At 37.4% G+C, this 22,500-nt stretch overlaps 2 protein-coding genes across 4 annotated transcripts in view; one reads left to right on the top strand and one right to left on the bottom strand.

Moving 5' to 3' along the window:
• Positions 1-17,017, bottom strand: part of LOC135196389 (zinc finger protein 341-like) — a 50,483-nt gene extending 33,466 nt beyond the window's left edge. The window contains exons 1-7 of one of the 3 annotated variants that reach the window (XM_064223192.1): positions 16,821-17,017; positions 13,442-13,609; positions 13,042-13,149; positions 11,092-11,234; positions 9,387-9,482; positions 7,903-8,025; positions 6,669-6,890 (exon numbers count right to left, since the gene is read on the bottom strand). In XM_064223192.1, coding sequence (XP_064079262.1) covers positions 6,669-6,890; positions 7,903-8,025; positions 9,387-9,482; positions 11,092-11,234; positions 13,042-13,149; positions 13,442-13,609; positions 16,821-16,854 — 894 coding nt within the window. In that variant the 5' untranslated portion in view covers positions 16,855-17,017. Of the gene's footprint in view, positions 1-6,668; positions 6,891-7,902; positions 8,026-9,386; positions 9,483-11,091; positions 11,235-13,041; positions 13,150-13,441; positions 13,610-16,234; positions 16,743-16,820 lie in introns of those variants that run through there. The other 2 variants (XM_064223190.1, XM_064223191.1) reach the window with 2 other exon arrangements.
• A 350-nt stretch (positions 17,018-17,367) lies between these two features.
• LOC135196388 (zinc finger protein ush-like) overlaps positions 17,368-22,500 on the top strand; it is a 591,971-nt gene continuing 586,838 nt past the window's right edge. The window contains exon 1 of the mRNA XM_064223186.1: positions 17,368-17,504. Coding sequence (XP_064079256.1) covers positions 17,465-17,504 — 40 coding nt within the window. The 5' untranslated portion in view covers positions 17,368-17,464. The remainder of the gene's footprint in view (positions 17,505-22,500) is intronic.

Here is a 22,500-nt window from a genome sequence, read left to right as displayed (position 1 = left end):
GGACTGTAATGTATCATTTAAAATACGTATTGCATTTTACTAGAGAAGCTGAAATCATGATGTCAGTATCAGTGCAAACCTCAAACTGGCGAGGTGCTCTAACTATTTTTAAAATGTAGCAGTTGGCAGAAAGGTGTAAGCTCAATAGCTTTAGTCTGGAATGGGACTTTTTGATCCAACTGCCACACCATCAGGTTTTCTGATTAAATGATGATGAGAAATTGCCACACCATCAGGTTTTCTGATTAAATGATGATGAGAAATATGATATTGTTATGATACAATAAAGTTTGTTCATACTTACCTGGCAGATATATATATAGCTGTATTTTCTGAAGTCCGACAGAATTTCAAAAACCTCCGGCACACGCAGTGGTCGGCCAGGTGGTTAGTACCCATTCCCGCCGCTGGGAGGCGGGTATCAGGAACCATTCCCGTTTTCTATTCATAATTTTTATTTCCACTGTCCCCTGAGGGGAGGTGGGTGGGTACTTGATTATATATATCTGCCAGGTAAGTATGAAGAAACTTTATTGTATCATAACAATATCATTTTGTTCATGAAACTTACCTGTCAGATATATATATAGCTGAATCCCACCGTTGGAGGTGGGAAGGGACAGAATAGAAGGATTTGGGAAACAAATGCATGCAGATGATTTACATCTTGGTTCCACCTGTTAGCATAGCTGGCTTCGTGGTTACTGCCACGTAAGTCTGCTTGTGCTACTAGAGTTGCCAGCGAGGTAGAGACCTATATAGCTGGTGCACTCCAGATGATCTGTCAACAGGGGTGAGACCACGACGTGACTAGACCATATTAACCATACCATGAGGGCTAAGAAGTAAAATAAATAAATATAATATATATATATATATATATATAATATATATTGATATATATAACCACCTGACCAACCTAGCCAAAGTTAAGGTGTTTTAACTAAGGCTTAAGAGTTAAGAAGTCGCCCTTGGCGGCGACTCAACAACTAAATTAAGTGCTCTTCCTAACCATTTTCTACAGGATAGGATGAGTGGTACTTCTTGCCCCCAAGATTGTGTCTGCAGACACGTATGGCCCTAGCGAGCAGCAGATCTCATATACCATCTTCACATCCCGCAGGGAGTGTGAAGTGAACACAGAGTTGCTTCGCTAAAACATGGTACTCAGGATGTTGCTGAGTGCCATGCTCTGTTGAAATGCTTCCCAAGGTCCGCGCCCTCACCTCGTGAGCATTCAGATCAAAAGATTTCAAATCTTTGTGAAACACAATGAAGGAGCCTTTTGAAAGAACTCCTTAACACTAAAGCCAGGGTGTTCTTCGATATGGGCAAGTCTGGTCTTTTTCGGAACACTGCAGATTGCCCGAATGACTTCGACTTTCTTGAGTTTTATGTAGATAAAACTTGAGAGACCTGACAGGGCACAGGACTCTCTCTGGCTCCTGCCCACTAACTTGTGCCATCCTTGATTCCAAGCTCCTGGCCCAAGGACAAGACGGGTTTCCATTCTTAGGCCACAACGGAAGGCTTAGAGAGCACACCGCCTTGTGTTCTCTAAAGCCAAAACTTGTGACAATGGCTTAAAATCTCACTAACCCTCTTTGTCGTATCTAGGGTGGTTAGAAGAAGGCCTTCCTGATCACATGCAAGAAGTTAACAGGTAGGAGAGGTTCGAATGCTTTGACATCAAGAACTTCAGACTACGTCTAAGTTCCATATTGAAAGCTTCAATCTGGACATGCACAGTCAGTCCGTCTGTACTAAAGTCAGGTGACCGACCAGTTGACCAGTCAGACGAATCAAGGACAGCAAGGCTGTACCCTGAAGACCATAAGGCACTATTCTTCGCTGAAGGGCGAGTGTCTGGTCTGCCTGGGCGATTCAATCTAAGCAAACCTTGGGGGGTGTATCAACGCAACCCAACGTCGTCAGCGAATCAACTCCTGAGCAACTCCTGACTCGAGCTTCTGGTGCCAGGAGAAAGGAGCGAGGAGCAAAAAGGCGATTCAGTCCCGAAGGACGAATGCTTGACAGTCCAACCTGGTCTCATGTTACACGATCATTGGGGGTGTATCAACACAACCGACTTCGTCAACAAGAAACTCAGGGCTACTAAATGTCGCCTGATCTCGCACGAGTGTCTGACTCCGGGAAAACAGGTGAGACAAAAAGTAGATGGTGAGCGAGTTTCAAGATTCCACAGAACTCAAAGATCATGAAGGGCTTTGTTGTTTGACAGAAGCAAATCTCTGAGCCCAAAGGCCGTCAACAACATATTTGCGTATTCTTTAATAGTTGTGACTGCCAGCTTATCCCATTCTTCAGACGGAAAGGGAAGACGGTAATCTTATTCCTGTCAACATCTCGATAGTCTGAATGTAGTCAGACTCAGAGCGGAGAGGTTATAGGTACCTTTCGAGTTAGAGTAGACCGACTCTCTCGGAAAAGGTCCTTGGAAAGTGAACTAGGAAGGACGGTGACCGTCTGTGAATCCAGGATCTGAAGGCCAACATGGGGCGATCAGCATCATTGTTGCTCCCTGTGACGTCATAAATCAGATTATTACATTTCTAAGCTTTGAAAAAACGGGGAAAAAGAGACTAAACATCCATCCCCGTTCAATATCATAGGATGGCGTTTAATGGTACCAATCCCGGATCGAGAATAAGGGAACAGAGAAGAAGAAGCCTCTTCGTCCTCAACATAGCGAAGAGATGAATGAAAGGACGTCCCTAAAATCTCCACAACTCTCAACATACTTCTAAAGAAAGATTCCACTCGGAAGTCAGTAGTTGCTGCCGTCGATTGAGATGATTCGTACGGACTTTTGCAATCCTGTAACGAACCTCTAGAGGATCGTTACATTCTACGCCTCTTGTTATAATAGGCTCTTTCTCGTAAACTCGAACAGGGACCGAGAGAAGATACTTCTTAAGATATGAGAGAGCTGTGGAATATCAGAGTTGATCTGGACCACTGGTTCCAAAAACTCGTTTCGAGGACTGGAGGGACGACCGAATTGCTTCTACTTCTTTCAGATTATGATCCAGGACATCTGAAACCCTATCCAGATGTCCGGCACCTTCTTTCTATCACCTCAGGTGATATTTGACGCACTGAGAGATGTTCAGAATCATTCCTAGATCTTGAATAAAATTTCAGTTTCCCGGTAGGAAAAAACTGTAGAGGTCTGAATTGCAGTCTATTGAGGGAAACAAACTTCTTCAGGAAGGAAATGGTCCCCAGCAAGCTCATCCATTCCCTCCCTGATTATGCTTACTTCCCTAATAAGGCTGCGCTTTGCCTAAGCAGGAGAGCATATAATAGTGCAATGTTGCGGTAGACTCGTAGTCCTATACCGTGCGGTAACGAGCACCGAAAGGATTAAGAGATATCTGTTGAACATAGTAAGGCAAAACGAATGCAATGTTTATTCATTCATGTAAGAAATCCCCTCAATCTTAGGCTAAAGTCTGTGATTGTAGGGCAGAGATACAGTTAGTCAGTCAATCCCGCACGAGAGAGAGACGTAACCTACCGCGCATGACAGCAAACGAGCTGGGACTGGCTCGGTTGGACTGGAGCGGACGCTGCGGACCGGACAGTGACAGCAGCAGCTTACATTCGTCATCTCTTACCGTTATGCGTGGGTTGCCAGCTACTCTATTCTACGAAGAAATAGGTCCGTTATTTTTGAGCAGAAAGAGACTCTCAAGCTGGTATATTAAAGCGAAACAGAAGGCGCTAAATATAGAAGTGCGTTTGTGTCGTCATAACACTATCATACAACGGTAAAAGAAAAATCGGAAACTCCTGGTAGGCTGCAGGGAGTAACGATTAAATGCCCTTAAAATAAAAGACAATAGACCTCTCGGTTGTCATCCGAAGAGGTAACTACAGCAAGCGTATATGACTTGAACCAACCAGTAGTAAAAAAAAAAATGCAAGGCAAAATATGAAATTGTTATGATACAATAAAAGTTTGTTCATACTTACCTGGCAGACATGTCTATAGCTGAATTTGGAAACACAGCTACATACATATCTGACAGGCAAGTTTATTGAACAAATCTTAGAGAATCGAAGCGGATAGCTCAAGCTTCTTATGTTATTGGACATAAGCGTTCATTGACGTAGTCTACAAGTCTATTACTTGTACGAGTCTGCGATTGATGAATGAGGGCTCTTACGAATCTTGTCAAAAAGAGCTTATCCGCTTACACAATATAAAGTTATTGAGATGTTTGTCAATGAGAACTAACCCATTTACGGGACAAAGAGATATTTTGTCAATGAGGGGATACCCACTTATTGACAAAACGATAGTATATTGTCAATGGGGGAAAGTCACTGAATTGACAAAACGTAATCCAGGAAGTCGAGCATATTATTTTTCCCATTCCCGTATCAATCGAGGAAGGGGCAAGAATCCTGATAAGAGACTGGGCTTTCGGCAGGTAGGACCCCGATGTTCAACTTCGGCAGCGTAGTCCTGAACTTAGGAACTAACAAAATCTACCATCTGAAAAGCCCTTTCAGATGGACTAAAAAACTTGCAACTTAAATTTATTGGCAGTATGGCAAAGGAAGTCCTGTCTTGCACTTTCCTGAAGAGCGTCCTCTTGATGAGTGCTTTGGCAAGAATCCTACCGAACGTAGTCGAGCGTCATGACGTGCAGGACGTCGAGCTTTTACATAACCCGTAACTGCCTTATCACAAAGTCTTGACTGCGGTAGAGCAAACGAGATCTTCCCTTGAGCTTTCCTAAACTCCATCCACCTTTGCGAAAAGCAATATTAATTGACAGAGACCTCTTGAATTCACGAAACCCGATGTCTTGCTGGGTTTCGAAGACGAAGTTGCCTGTTCACTTTAAGCTTCCTCTGAAGCACTGCTTACTTCACATTCTTTGCAGGTGAGGTAGAAGGTATCACCGAAGGTAGAGGTAAAAATTCTTTAGGCCCAAATTTGAAACAAGAGCTTGAAGAGTTCAACAGAAATGTTCAGCCAGGCGACACACCTGGCGTGCGCTGGTGCACGCTCGGCGTCCACTGGCGCGCGCTTGGCGTCCATCCGAGCATCCCGTCCAAGCCGAGCGTTCAAAGAAGCGTGCAGAAAAGCGTCACGCTCCTGACAGGCTTCAAAACAAGCGAGAGAAACTGCCTTCGGGGAAGAGCGAGATACATCTCGGAAAAAAATCCAACTGCACGAAGCAGTCTCAGGAGAAGGGTTGATCGTGTAAGAATACGAGGGGCGAGGGAACGCCTTCTTATTTTCACAGAACAAAGCTCGGACGTCCACGCTCAAAAGTGTCCTGCTACTACGACTTCTTTTTCGTATTTCTCAGTGGAAAGACGTACACATGTTCAGGCGACGTTCGCCTTATTACTTCTCACTGAAACGCATGACAAGAGAGAGAGAGAGAGAAACGTGAAGCGTCCTCCTCTATAAAGCTTCTATTTAGAGGGCGCGAGTCCTTCCGAAAGCTCCAACCCCTGCGCGGGGAGGACGCTTCGGAGGACGAGAAGCAATCCTTCAGGATTCGTGCACATGCACGCACTTTGGCAGCCTGGGAGTATCTTCAGGTCTGCCGAAGGCACGTCAGATTGGTGGGGGTTCCTCATAACCCTCCTTCGGCTTTCGACATGCTCTCTCCCTGTTCCTGGGAGTCAAGCAGAGGTCCCGGCCTAGAGGCGAAATAAGGCCGATCTGACGCACCCTCCACTACACAAGGGGCACCTGTCACTGCACTTAGCCACTTCACTCTTGCTCTAAAGCAAGCACTTTCGATTCTAAGTTACGAATCGAGAGAGTATCAGAGAAAGGGCAATACCCTCTCCAGACACTGTCTTAGGGCCCGAAGGCAACACTACAGGGTGTATCATTTACAGAAGTAGCACTCTTCACAACAATGAAGGAGAGCGAGCACCTCTCGCAGACATATTCATAGCCCGTAGGCATACTACAGGGTTAGGCAAAAAGAAGTCTACAGGTAGATTAGCAGGTTCACTACCCTGACTTTTGTTTACTGAATAATTGTGTACATACGAATCATACTTCTTTCTTACGGAATTAGACAAAGTCTCCACAAAGAAGCAAGACCCATACCCCTCGTGCATACTAAGGGCGGATCTACCGAAGCTTTCAGTAGCCACACCCTATCTAGATTCAGATATCTTATGCAAAAATGAATCAAATTCAAATCAATTTAAGATAGCGTATGCCTAGCCACAAATCCAAGTAAATAAATCAAAAGACAATCAGGATACTTAGCGGCAATGAAGTTTCCAAAATCCTAAGACGGAGGTACTGAAAACAGGTGTTTCCAGTACCGGCGACAGAAAAATTATGAATAGAAAACGGGAATGGTTCCTGATACCCGCCTCCCAGCGGCGGGAATGGGTACTAACCACCTGGCCAACCACTGCGTGTGCCGGAGGTTTTTGAAATTCTGTCGGACTTCAGAAAATACAGCTATATATATATCTGACAGGTAAGTTTCATGAACAAATGGACTTTTACTGTATTTACTGAAAAAGAATGATAGTCCTAGTATGTCAGTGCACTAATACTAAATAAAGTATTATTCATTAAATATACAAACATAATTTTAAGTGTTTTCAGTGCCAAGTCACTAAATGAAAGTACAATATCAAGAATTTACCTTTGTTTTTACAGTGTCACTTTTACTTGTAGCAGTTTTTGCCATTCCACCATGGAAGAATTCATGATTATAACAAGCAACATCATCTTTTTCTTCCAAGGTAACTTCAACATGATTAGTAATGGTACCATTGTCGCCCTCCTCCCCCTCATTTGTTTCCTCAACTCCTCCAACAATTGTTGTTAATGTCTGACTTGGAGACAAACTTGACCCAACTACATCCTGCCAAAAAGGAAGAGAAAAAAAGTTACATACAGCAATAGAACATGGTCTACAGCATAAAATTAAGAATGAGCAGTAACCAGTATTACTGCATTACAAAAAGAATCTAGAGCCTAACACAAAAAAGCAGGTGGCATTCCCATCTTTGTAAAACATCTCCTTAAAATTTGAACACCTTCCTATTTCAAGCCCTGCATTCAGACATGTGTGCCATAGATTTGTTCTTTCTCCAAAGTCAACTAATGGTGAACTGATTTCATTTGCCAACTCATATTTTCTACTCTAAGTTAGGTTTGGAATCTGTCAATCTTGGCAAGGTTTAAGATGTTCCATTGTCTAATCAATTACAGGAATTTTAGCAAAGGAATGTACAAGTTCAGAAAACTCCATTCATCTATACCTTATATTAAAAGACATTTAATGTTACATTATGGATGTGAAACACTAACATCTATCTAATAATCTTCCTCAGTTGTTCATAACAGGACTATAGCTTTTGGGATAATTATTTTGAAACTGATCAGAAGATGACAATGCTTGTACTGCATGAATTGTGCTGATTACTTTATCCTTCTATTTAATTCTTTCCTGATATTTCAAGCTATAAGTGTGAAATCTTGTTTTCTGCTTAATAATTTTCCCATTCTAAAGAGATTGGCATATCTAAGGCAACTTACACTTCATACTCATTATCAACATAAAACTAAATGTCAATTCACATTATTTTCAGAAAAGTTCAGAAGTCCTAAATATATACATATGCTTGATTTACTTCAATTCTGCTCAATATTAAATCAACAAGAGCCTTTTGAAGAAAAAAACAGAAAACAAAACTCCTAAGAAAAATAAGTGCTGTGGATGGTTAACGGAGTAAAATACATGAGTGACATAACTGCCACTTAAAACCTATATATCTATAGATTAAGCCATTCTTGTGCTAACATGGGGTCTTGCTCTTAAGCAGACCTAAAAAATCAAAATCAGGGAAGATTATACAATAAAAAAAACCTACCAAAGGAGAGCTGATAGATGCTGTTGTGGTTAAAAGTGGAGACACAGCTGATGATAAAACTTTAGTCCCACTGGACACAGGCAAAAAGTTAGTAGTTTGCAGATTTCCAGTTAGGGGTAATACCTACGGAATAAAAAATGGGAAGTTTTCATGAAAATCAGTAATGATAAAGCTTTGACTCAGTCATAAAGACTATGGTCAAGGCAGTAAATCTAGGCATTTCAATTGAATAACATACAGTACAGTTTCCAACAGCTACTATACATAATACAGCATTGTAACTTAAAGTAATTGCAAGTAGTAGAGGTATTACAGTGTAACAATATTAGTGGAAGTCCTGAGTAAAAAGGCTAATTTCATTCATAACTCTTGGGTGGTGCATCCATTACCCACTTGTTAAGTCTTCCATCATCATTATTGGGGTTTCATTGCAATAGGTTAGCTTAACCAACACCTCTGAAAGGATATACTTTACGGTACACCAAGCTAGGCTAACGTCTATGATCAGTCTGCATGGAGTAAAAAAACTGTGTTTTTTTTTAGTTACATAAACATTATAATCCTGATATTTTACAATAAGCTAATCAATCCTTACTTTCCTTATTAGATTGGATTAACTTTTTGTGTCTGTCTTTTAAGAAATGTCAGCAGGAGGTGGAAACTATTGCTTTATAATAAACAATAATTCCATAATAGTTTCCATGTATATATTTTTACAATTTTATTAGTACTTTATGTAAACAGATAATACACACACTATGCTGCATGGCTACAAAATTTTATACTACTTTGAGCTTCTTGCTGCCTCCCTGTTTGCTATTTTCAGCAAAGACTTTAACCATATGTGCCTCAATACATCTTTCAGGATCAGTTACTTAAAACCCTGTACCACTCACATTCTTTGGGTAATACGCATTGAGCAAACTTAATTCTAACATCACCTGTTAGCTGGCAGAATTAGCCACTGACCAGGTGAGGCTTATACCTTTGCAGATCATTCATGTTGGTAGCATCTACTAACACTGCCCTGTGATCACCATCAGAAGTCCTGGGACTCCATACTACTTCTACTTTGTCAAGGATGTTTTCTGTTGTATCAAAAACATGAAAACTAGGCACACGCAAATCCCCCGGGGACATACAATATTGTAATGGATACATAAAAACTTTTACTCACTTTAATAAGAATCCTCCTGTTAGAAGGAAATCATGATGTCAACTCTTCCTCATGGATACACATTACATACTTATAAATACTATAGCATTACATCATTCACAGAAGATACCTACATATATGCTGCAGGAGTGTAAATCTAATTTCCCTCACTTTCTATAAGTGGATTACACCCTTGTCTTTTTAGGAAAAAGGAATCCAAACAGGCAAAATCTAAATAAATATAATAATAATCACGTTCCATCTGTATACTGTTTGCATTATATAAATGACACCTGAAACCACTTCATATAGATACAGCACCACTTACCTGAGTAGCTTCAATTGTGAATGGAAGTAACTCTGATTCACTAACAATAATGTCTGGAGAATGGAGCTCTCTTCTTGTGTATCCTGCAGATACCTGCTGTAGGTAAACTTTATTAAAAATTAATCCTAAATAACACTTGGGGCATTAATAGTAATTAAATCTTTCATTACATCATAAATTGCTTCTATACCAACTCATTCCTTTTACTTAGCCTTTCATGTACCTTCATGAATTCCCAAACACTCCAAATACACAGGAAAAAGGATAAGATGGGCCTCTACCACTAGGTGGCACATAGATAGTGCTCAGCTAAGTCTCCTTCAGGATTTTGGACCAACTAGTAGGCTCAATGCCCCATAAATGCAGTGTTCAAAATGCTTAAGTAAATATATACATAAATCTACATAATTACATATACAGAGAAAAGCTAAATGCCATTTAAACAAAGAAAAGCTAGTCAAAACCCAATACTCCCTTTTAACTTTCATGCCAATTTAAACCAATGCACTTTAAGTAAAAGAGCAAGGGTATTTTCAGATTCTTGAATACATCCAACATGGCCATTACAACACTCTACGGCACGTTCACAAGCCTCCAGAATGTTTTATAAATTCACAAAACTAGCTAAGAAAACCTCAAAGGAATGAGAGCATGAATTAAACAAAATATGAAAGTTAGCAATACCAATTTAGGCAGACTAAGGACTAGGAAAAACCTGTGAATAACAAGAGTTGACATTTGTAATTAAGGATACTAGTTGCTACCCAAGATCTGAGGGGAACTTCCTGAGTACCACCTCTGCACCAGTTGTTAGTAGCAACTGATCTCATTCATCTTTTTTCCATGTTTGGAGTGTTTGAGACACATACATTAAGCAAAATAAAAGCACTGTACATATTGGTTTGTAGGTGAAGCCAACGCTTACTCTTAATGAAAATACAAAGTACTGTAGTCCTTTTATACACCAACTGTAATTCCTTTCAAAACATTTCTATACAAGAATAAAACATACAACTATTACTATGGCCCCATTCAGCATTACTGTTGATTTATGTCAATTGACTAATCGCTCCTCACTGCATTTCTACCTCTCTTCATAAATATCATCAATACCACGGCCTTCCCTGACACTTGATCTTTAGAGATTTTGGTCCTGAGAACTTTCTTTTCTTGCCATCCTTATAGTTTTGTGTTTGATGTATTTAGATCATAATTCAAAGTATAAATGTTATATTGGGCACCTATATATCTGTTATTCTGTGAGCCCAGTGTGTTCAAAGATCTTTTTTAACCACAGCAATAAAGGCTAATAATTCTAATGAGTAACTGTACATAGGCAGGCCATCCCTCCACATCATAAAGCAATGTAAACACTGATCTTTATTTATACTGAAAGCATTCATTGAAATCAACTATGACAACTGAAAGCATTCACTGAAATCAACTTTGACAGAGTCAAAATTTATACTCATGTACCAACTGTTTTGCATATGAATAATATCATACATCAGAAAATTTGATTTTTAGATAGGGTATCAACCATTCTGTACACATGAATTATTTCTTCTTCATTTCCATATAAACCTTTCATTTCATTTGCATCTTTTATTTTAATTATTTTCAACTACTATGCTTGGAAAATTTATTCAGTATATATGTATATATGCCCATGAATTTGAACAGGAATTGTTTGAATAATTCTTACCGTAGACTGATGAGGCTGAACCTGCACTTGTATTTGATTGGCAAGAGAGGAGTTTTCACTTTCAAAGCTTGTGGCACTAGCGGTAACAGTTGGCTGTTGGGGTGCTGAGGTTGTCTGTACAACTCGTAAGCCACTATTCTTTCCTGGAGAGAAAAAATAAATACAGTACAGTACAGTGCATGGCTGTAAAAATTAGTTTATATAAAAACAACCCAATACTTCTGAAACTTTCTACTACAGTTAAGTGGACAACTATTACATAGTACTCTGCAATGAATAGTGATGATCCTGCTAACTTTGGTGATAAAAAAATCTTCATTTGGCAGAATAAGACATCCAAGATCTCTCACCACCATTCTATGCAATTTTTGTTCTTAAGTACTATAGATATGTTTGCTGCATATCTTCCTCCAGAAATGACTCTGTGGTCTGGTTCCTGGTGACCATACAGCATCTTGATTTGATTCCTTTGAAATTAATTTACTACCCCATACTTCATGCAAGACTAAGTTAGCCTCTTTGTTGCTAACAGTATTATTTTATTACAGACAGAACTGTTCAATTCATTAAACAGCTAAACACCAGTTTTAAACTACATAGTATGGTATTTCCACAAATTATTGAATCATACTGCATGCTTCTGCTCTTATCATGCATTTTTCTGGTTTAAAAGTTTAACACAAAGAGAATGCAGGTATTTCATGATGTACTCTGGCATTTTTAGAAGGGTTACAGGCCAAATACACAAGGCTGCCATTCTTCCTAATAAAATAGAGGCAATGTGAAATTAGCTAAGAGAAGAATGTTCCTGCCACTGCTACCAAACCACAAAATGATCCCATTTCTGGTAGTGGAGGCTCCTCTTTGCTTTAATTAGCTTTGTTGACCATTTTCAAATACCTCATGATCTCTACTTTGACAACTCTTAGTCAAGATAACAATTTAGTCCAGACATAGGAATTCTTGAGGATAAGTACAATGAGAAAGACGAGCAGGCATGCACACAAATGACCCACATCATTGTTACTGGTTTGAATCTCCACTGTTATCTTGTTACATATCTTGTATAACCATCAAGACTGTGCTGTGAATATTAATCTTGAACACTATGCTGTGAATATTAATCATGGTTAACATGCAGTAGATATCTACATATGTAAATTTTAAAAACAAGACTACCATCCTATAGCTTGCGTCATCTGGCACTGCTGTCAAAACATGGACATCTTTTGTTACTCTTATAAACTGTCCTATTATCTAAGTCATTGTTTATTATTGTTAATATTCTCGAGTACCCACTGTGCATGCATCGTAAATGATCAACTAGGTTGCCTGTACATCTATTCATTTAGAAAGTAAAATAAACATCGATACATTTGTTGCCAATAATTTTTACACACAAAAATCCTGAAATCTTTCTCTGACACAGTGGCTGAAGATGTTAAAGACAATATGAATAGTAAAACACTTATACAATTTATTCATATGTTACGTGCAAGTGCAGGTTCTTTGATTTGTGACTTTAAAACTTAAATTGTTGCATAGGACTTATGCATGACAATCACTGTTATGAGAGACCCAACCACCAACTAATTTTTTTCTATCACTGACATTAATGGAATCCCAAAAACCCAAAATAGTTCATTAGTGTGGGATACTGTAATGGTCTGTGCTTCTGTTACTTATTAGTATAATTCTAAAGGTTACAACAACATATTAACCCTTGTTGCATATGAGATCAAACTCTAACATGTGATAACACAAGCAACAACAATTCCAAACAATTTCTATATCTGGATTATAGATATCTATTTTCAAAATGCATCACTTATAATATGGTAGCCTAGCAAAGAACATGGCAAACTGAAGAAAGCAGAACAATATGAGTAAAGAATTCTGATCAGTTAAGAAATGACATGTAGAAGGGTACGAAAATACATTCTGTCTAACCTGCACAGTGGTCTCGTTTATGGACCATGAAATGGTCAAGAGAGGAAAACTTTTGTTTGCATCTGCCACACTGGAACACATCATCGTCATCCAATGGAATGCTTTCACCTGAAATATCAGACAAAAAATTTTGCATTCATTATACTTCACCAGTCCAATTGAAGTGTTATAAATGCAATGATCAAAGCACATTCAAACTGTATTAAATTATGTAAACAGTAACCCCAATGTAATAATCATAATACTAACACATAGGATATTAGTACAGTTAAGTTATACTGTAATCCAAGTTCATTAGCTGCATTCAAGATAAAAAAAAAACTAACTAGCCAGAGAAGGTGTAACATATGGTCACGAACAATAACTAATCATTTTGTTTACTTTGTAACACTGCACTTACTAATAGTGGTACACGCATTTGAAATCGACGAAGTAAGCTGGCCACAGGTAGGTCTGTTAGAAGTGGCTGTCGAAGGTGTGCCGGAAATAGTAACAGTATTCTGGATTAGCCCTGGTGAATCTAGTAACTGTTGCACCATCAGTCCACCATTGCTTTCTAGTGTGACACCTGCAAGAAACACTGCAAACATTAACAACCTGAAGTGGTTTCAATAATGCTAGCTTTTGTTTTATATTTTGATTATGTAGTACACTTCAACATTACTGATAACTAACTCACTGTAGAGCATTGCAAATGCATCATGAATTAAGAAAGAGTAGGCTTAATACAAAAATACGGTGTACAGCACAGTACTACATTACCTGAGGACCAAAAAGTTAATTTGAATATGGTACTTTTAAAAAATAATTTCAAAATTATATACACTAAGCTTTTCAAGAGTAGTGAGGGCACACTCCATACCAATATGATAAATATAACCTCCATCACATTTAAGAGACATTTTTCATTAGCCACTTAATAAAACAATACCGACATAAATATGTAATAAAGAGGTTTACATGCCTAACAATAACGATAAATAACAAAGAGGTCTGCATCCCTTTGTGGGGGTCCAGGGATGTGAGAAGCCCCAAGGCCATGTACAGCACAGTGCAAAATGTTAAGATGTATCAGCATATGCAAGGTTCAGGGGTGGAGGAAGGTCCTGGCGAAGTAGAACACAGGGTAGGTTGGGTTCGGATGTATCGTGCAAATTTAAGATGGCAGTCATGGCACTCTAGGTCAAGTTGGGATGTATAATTTTAACTTCCACTTATGCAGTACCATAAGTTAGGCTACTTTGCTGCAACACTGGAGTGTACTCAGTGGCAGGGTACTCCATTGCAAACCTCACAAAGGAGGATCTTCAACTGCCAAAAGTTAGAGGGGAGGATGTTAAAATGGCCACCCTAAGGGTGGCAGGGCAGGGTTCACAGAACAGTAGGTAATATGCCAGGATGTAAGATGATGCCCTAGGTTAGGATGTATCTCTTTCTGCAAAAGTAAGAAAGATAAAGGGTATGCAGGATGTGATGCCCTACGTCAGGTTAAGATTTATCTATTCAAGCCCACCCGAAGTCTATAGGATATGACATTTTAGGCTAGGATGTATCTCTCTAATACTGGAGTGTACTAAGTGGTTATACTTGGGAATAAGAGACGTTTTACAATCAAAAGTTAGAACCGAGATGGATCATAACATGGGGGAAGGAATATATAAGGTTGATATTATTCAAATGAGTTCTTGCTTTTTAATCTCAATTCATGCTTTGTTCCTTCTGATGTGAGATAACCCTAATGCTGCTACCTTTTCCACTTGTACCATTTACCTTCCTGTAGCTTTTCTATTTGGAACTCCTGATTAAAATAAAATAGATGCACCACTGTTATTAATATTGTACTACTACTGTAATTCAAAAAACCTAATGTAGGCTATTCATTGTGTAATGTACTATATCCTGTATTTTGACAAATCCATACATAGGTATCCTACCTTGTTGTGTAAAACAATTCTATCATTCGGCTTTGCTGTAATCTGACAGCAACTCAATTTGAGTGACGAACTATGCAATATGAAAATACAAAATACACCCTACTGTGTACAGTACTGAATAAAAAAAACTATGAAAACAGAATACACACAACTGTGTACTACAATATCAAGTTATAATTAAAATCTACAAAAAAAGTACTAATAGTTGCCATGACAAGATCTGGTCTAAAAGTGTGGTTTATTGGCAAAGAAATAGCCCCTTCAGTGGTCATAAGAAAAGTAACCCTATGATAGGTTAGTCAAGAAATGTTAACTTGAAACTATGACAAGCAATTTTATGCAAACTTCAGCAACGATAATAATGATAATCAAATAATGTCACTTCTAAATTTTTCTCTTAATCTTGATGAATTCGAGCAAACCAGTAAGTAGCCTACTTTCAATTTATAAAATAATGACTAGCATAAGGAAAACTAGAGTATCACTGACATCCAAGTACTGAATTATACAGTACAATTTTTTCCCGTACAGTAAGTTTTTTGTACCATTAGTGTAGCAATACCTATAGAAACTGAACTATTAACTACAATTTCAAAAATGACTGAAATGAATATTTGAATGTTTACACTTAAACGTTGATTATAATCTAGTCGATAAAAGAATCCATTAGGCATATTAAACATATAGGCTTACACAAAAACAAGTTTCTCCAGAATATAAATATTATATTAAAGTATTTCTAAGGGCACCATCCTATAGCATTACATTGGTACCTGGCAAAACTTCAAGATATCCTGAGGCATAAGACTAATTTGAATTTAATATTGACAATAAAAATAAAATAGGATATGCATACTAGAATATGTATACATGCATTCTGACAAACAGTGGCTAAATGCATACACACACACACACATGTATATATATATATAATATATGTATATATATATATACACACACACACACACACACACACACACACACATATATATATATATATATATATATATATATATATATATATATATATATATATATATATATATATATATATATATATGCGTGTCTGTGTACGTACATCTTAAATAGCGGATTCGTGCACTGCGGACTAACGTACATCTAATTTGTATATATTACTAAACCTACGCATATGAATTAAAATAATAATAATCGTACTTCTATATTATTAAAGTTTTACAGCTAATTTGCATAAATGAAACATCAAATAACCAAAAGAAACCAATTTGATTAACTCGTACTTTCAAAATGTTGACCCTTGCAACAAGTAAGCAAGTACATATGCCAGACGTTCCTTCTTCATACCAACATTTTCGTGATGAAGTCACAAATTTATGCTTAAAATAACGAATTATTTATCATATATCTTAACATAATACACTAGAGTGCAATTATGCACTCATAAAACTTCAAGAAAATGTCGAAATCCCAAGCCCTCTCACGATGTGGCACATCAGCATCTCTTCGCCATTAAACGGGGAGGTTTGGCTTTTCCCGTCGCTGGCTTCACCCCTACAATTATTATTTACACGGTTTAGCGACGGCACTGTACGTCACTTCACCGCCGAAAAACACACAACTGTCATGCAAAACTTCTCACACAGTCGGAATATTCGCAGAAAATGGAGGGAATTCCACGGTGACACGACTTCCAGCAATGCTTCCTAAGAGAAAATGCAAGACACAACGAAATCGCCGATATCTCGGCGGCTGGCGAATTTCCGAAGGGCACGACACGCACGGAAGGTCAGCCATGATATCAACGACGATATGCGAGGCTTTAATTTAAAAGCAAATCGCTGGGCACCGAATAAATGACACAAATACCTGTCAAGGCGTCGAAGATCGAATGGTTGGACATGATGGCGGAGGTAAGTGTGACGTCATGAAATTGACGCTGTTACTCGATGACGTCATCGTTCATATTCATCTATTCACTAAATCTCTCAGCGGCGATTTCCTTATAAACAATAATATATCGTTACTATTATCCCACGCGGAATAAGATCGTCGTATTTTCGCGACTTTGAGTGACTTTCAGCAAAACATCGAAAACGCCGACTATTTTCTCCAAGTTAACGAAAAGTCCGTGACGTCGCGAAAATATGGGCGTGGCTTAACGATGACGTCACATAAAGGAAGGCGGGATTACCTGTGACGTTCCCGTCGTGGGGGGCGGGGATTTGAAGCTTGCCCTAACTGTGACGTCTCGTTAAGGGAGGCGGAGATTACCTGTGACGTCACCGTAGAGGGGCGGGCGTTTGAAACTTGCCCAAAGTGTGACGTCACGTAAAGGGAGGCGGGGATTATCCATGACGTCATCGTTGGGGGCGGGGATTTGAAACTTGCCCAAAAGTTGTTGTTCTTCGGTCTGTCCTCCCGCCGTCAGATGTGTGTTGGTTGTTGTTTCGTGCGGAAGAGTGTGTTGTCATGTGTCCGTGTGGCATGGTGTAACTCGCAATTCGTGTGCAATGTCTCGGCGGAAACAAAGTAATCCTAAGCCACTGAAAAGTAAGTGCGTGTTTTTTTAATGATTTATTTTATAGGTCTGGTGTGTGTCCGTGTTTTTAATTTTTTGGCTTTGTGTTTAATGTAGATTTTATATCTTTTTTCATATTTTTTTCGTTTTGGTTTCCCCTCCTCTACTTGTAGCGCAGCTAAACCGAAAATTCTAATTGTGCATTGTTTGTTTTTCCATGTCATTACTTTGTTTTTGTTTTTTGTTTGTGTTGTGTTTGTGATATTTAAGTGGGTCGTGTGTGTAGTGACTTTTATATTATGTTAAGCTGATGACTCCGGCAACCACAGAATCGACACATGGTAATGTATGAATTTTCCTGTAAGCTTTGAAAGTGTTTTTATTTGGTCCCATATGCCTTAGTTGCGCAGTTATGTAAATTAACCGTGTTGCAATGCAACATATTTGAAGCCTAGGCCTAGCGTTGAATGTTAAAACTTTGATAGAAATCCCATATATTACAAAGTAATCCGTGTCCAATTATCCATAGGCTTATAGGATTAGGCCTAGGCCTGAACACCAGTTGAAATGGTGTCTCAAGTTGTATTACACTTTTTATTATCTAAGTGACACGTGTCATACAAATTATTATCGATGATACTATTACAGCAGATGGTTAAACTAGTAGTTTTAAGTCAATTGTAAAAGAAAAGAGCATTTTTATTCTAATAATGGACGGAAAGAAAACAGCATTTCGTTGTTAGCCCAACATCCAATTTTTTTTTTTTTTTTTAAAGTCACATAAGCTATAATGAATAGGTTCAGTTAACGAGGTGATGTGATATGTTTATGACTGGATATTGGTACGCGACGATGATGGAGGGGGTTGGTTGCTATGAAGAGACCCAAACACCATACCATTTGATTATTAGCATAATGTTCAGGTTTGGTGTAATACGCAGTATTAGTATAAAGTAATATGTTATTCATGAATATTTTTCTCATCCAGTTTCACTTTAATGGTGCAAACCACGTTGGTATGCAGATTAAAATGCTCTGATTTTATTGTAAGTGGAATTAGTCTAGGGTGTGCACTGGGAACACATTACTGAATTAGCCTATACGTTTTAGGTGTATAGCATACTACAAACAAGTAATAGTTGTGTTACACATATAGCCTTGGGCTAAAGTTAATTATACAAATTAAACTCAGAATTGCTCATTGGTAATTAGACGACATTGTCTCAATAAAGAATGAAGCGTTTTGAAATCGGCTGCTGACTTCTAATCGCTTAGTACCATTATAATGTATGTATGTATGTATATATATATATATATATATATATATATATATATATATACTACGTGTGTGTGTGCATTTGTGTTTATATTCGTTTATGAAAATGGAGAAATAACCATATTCCCAAATAATAATTCAGTATCTTCATCTACGATTTTGCATCTAATAGTTCCTGTTAAGTTTAAATGAATCACTGTTGTTTGAAAGTACACGTAAGATCGTTGAAACTGCCCCCCCCCCCAAAAAAAAAATCAATAATCAGGTTGCAAGAAATAAGTCTTAAATTATATTTTCACCTTATGACGTGGCCACGAAAGATTTATGGAAAAAATAAAACAAAATAAAAAAAAGGTCAGCCTGGCTTGCTAGGTGACCTCTCCTTCACTTGGTACCAAACACGCCATTGTGCATAGGCCTAGACTGAAGATCCTTCCTGCTAGACCTATATGATTCAGCCCAAAGTTTTGAATTGACGGTCTGTTGATTTCCCATGAATTCTGAATGGCCGTATTAATTCATATTGCAACATGTGTCTTTGAACGCATTTTTGTATTATTTGTATTGTAATAACTCGCCGATGTGGTTATGAACGTCTTTGCGTTGTAAGTCTTGTTTTATAACATTTATAGATATTTATGCTAGTTTTTAACCGTCTGTGCAAACTCGTGTGGTTGTGTGTATGATTTGTTATGTATATTTTCTTCTTCTTTTTCCCTGTAATTCTTTTCTTGGGCGGTAGGTGGCATCACCGACCCCCTACCACTTTGCCTTTTAGCTGAAACTCCACAATTGCAATTTCAACTGACTTCAAAAAAAAGGATTTAGCTCCTAATCAATAAGTTTAGTTCATTTGGTTTCGTTTGAAATATCGGAAAACACTCAAGATGTTTAGTTTCAGGAGAAACGGTTATGTTTCATCAATTCAAGTATTTTATAATTGAGTCGTCAGTTTTATTCAAGGCAATGGCAATTCTATTATGTACAGAGAGTGGTCTTAAATTCGTTTTTTTTTTTTTTTCTGGAATTGAATTGGATTTATCAGGTGATGAAACTAACAGTAGTTTAAAATAAATTCTTCATGGATATAATTTAAAGCATCTGACAATATATACGTATATATATATATATATATATATATATATATATATATATATATATATATATATATATATATATATACTAAGAATACATTAAGTTATGAGACACATTTTAGTTTTAGTAAAATAAAGCCCTTTTTAGCAGCACATTCAACCCGCCTATTTATTTACGTGAATTACGAAAGCTTCTGTTAAATTGGTTTTACGTTATATAACCCAGTCACCTGCGAATCACTTAACGATGATGTTTATTGAAGACAAAAGTATTTAGATCCCACATTTAGTTAGAAAATCTTTTGGAGACTGAGTAATATATATATATATATATATATATATATATATATATATATACACATACATATATACATATATATATGTAATATATATATATTATCATATATACATACATATATAATATATAGAAAGTTAATTTTCAAACATATTCCGTTATAAAAAAAAAAAAACCACGAGGTGATTCAGTGGAATACAAAGTATATCTTCCGGCGAGAGTGTGGTATAATTTAATTCGGTGGTTCAGTTATACAATAATTGAGTACTACCGGTGGTAATCTAATTTCCTTTCGAATTAGGCCGATTTTCTGGTCGAAACTCTCTCTCTCTCTTTTATAATTATACAGTATGTTTGTATGTATATAAAATGTGTGTGTATATATAATATATATATATATATATATATATATATATATATATATTACATATATATATATATATATATATATATATATATATATATGTGTGTGTGTGTGTGTGTGTGTGTGTGTGTGTGTGTTGTGATTCCCCAATGTGCATTCATATGTTCTAATCTGCAACTACGTTAAGCGTCTGGAAATACTACACTGACGTTTATTGAGTCTCCGTCCAATTCGGGGCCGCCTCCCCTCTCTACCTCTAGACTAAGAGTGTGCAGAATGAATGCATTTAGTCAGATATGAATGTACCTGCGTTCGAAATCCTGGCGTTGTATATGTATGTGTGTGTGTGTGTATGTGTATATATATATATATATATATATATATATATATATATATGATATATATCTATCTATCTATCTACTATATATATATATATATATATATATATATATATATATATGTGTGTGTGTGTGTGTGTGTGCGAGTGAGCATATATATATGCAAAGAAGATCCACAGCATATTTTAGAATTCACTTTTTAATCTGAAATAAAAGTTATTTTATAAATGTAGGCATGTTTTTTAAATTGCATAAAATAGGTATTATATAAGTTTTCATTCATTTTCGTGGACTTGGGATTATATATATATATATATATATATATATATATATATATATATATATATATATATATATATATATATATATAAAACAGTATACAAGGATTCCAGGCGAAAATATGTAGCAGTATACAGCAGGGTCCAACAGACATACTATATATATATATATATATATATATATATATATATATATATATACACATATAAATATATAATATATATATATATATATATATATACATATATATATATATATATATACTTTGGCCCTTAGCTGTACTCACTTTTTAACCTTTTACTTAACTCCATTTCCGCTCCTATTCTTCAAACTTGCTGTCCACCCTCTTCAGCTATTACTTCCTAGAGTAACCATCGAAAGAGCCCCAGTGCTTTATCTGACAACCTGAATTTCGTAAATCACATTGAACCAGGTTCTGAGGTCACTCACGCTAGCCCGGTAGAGCCGCTCGCTCCAATGAACCTCTAATCCACTCAATGGTCATCCGAGTAGTGTGCTTTTACCTGTCCCCCCACCCCCGAAGCGAAACAAAAGGGTGGGGGCGTGAAGTGGGGCGGAAGCTGAAGGGGAGTAAGGGGGGTGGAGAGTCGGGTGGGTCAAACCCCAGAGGATACGATGGACCCGCCTCCGAAGCGTGTGAGCGGCGAGATAATTCGAGCTTGACGGTAATTGAGATCATTTGGAACCTGAGTACCTTGTTCTCAATAAGACCTTGCAGAAGAGGCAAAATAAAAAAGAAGAAGAAAAAATAGACTTCTCGTTGGAAAAAAGCTACAGTCTAATGTGTTACATATGAATATTCGGTTTTTGAAAAGCTAAGGTAGTGAGATACATGAACATATGACTTAATATCTGATAGATACTAGGAGTATGGACAAGATCTTTCGAATACTCGACGCACAGACTATAATAATATAGTCAGTATTCAGAGACATGGCCCACGAATTTGAATCGTGAAAACATTGAAGGAAAACTAGGCTTATGTGTTCTAAGACGGCCATTACACCGGAGGATTTATTCAGGACAAATAACAGTGACGAGTAAATGGCTACCAAGTTATTATTATTAGAACGTGCGGCGGTAAAGGTATAGATACCTTATTATTTAGAATGCATCAGTTTCCAGAGTGAAAAGCAAGTATTAACTATTGATTTATAAGAAGCAGTAGCATTAGTATAATTCAAACTTATCGATTCAGCCATCATGTACAGATCTTAAGAGTTCAGGAAAATGGACCTACAGTGACTATCTGTATACACCACTGCACTCAGATAATATATTAAATAACCCTCAGAACCAAAAGCTGAAGAAAACATTGGCCTATCATACAAGAAAAATAGAGATCAATTGCGAAGCAGCTA

The sequence above is a fragment of the Macrobrachium nipponense genome, chromosome 17 (genome assembly GCF_015104395.2).
Source record: "Macrobrachium nipponense isolate FS-2020 chromosome 17, ASM1510439v2, whole genome shotgun sequence".
NCBI classification, from domain to species: Eukaryota; Metazoa; Arthropoda; class Malacostraca; order Decapoda; family Palaemonidae; genus Macrobrachium; species Macrobrachium nipponense.
Note: the sequence above shows the minus strand (reverse complement) of the source record. Positions and strands in the feature narration are given on the sequence as shown.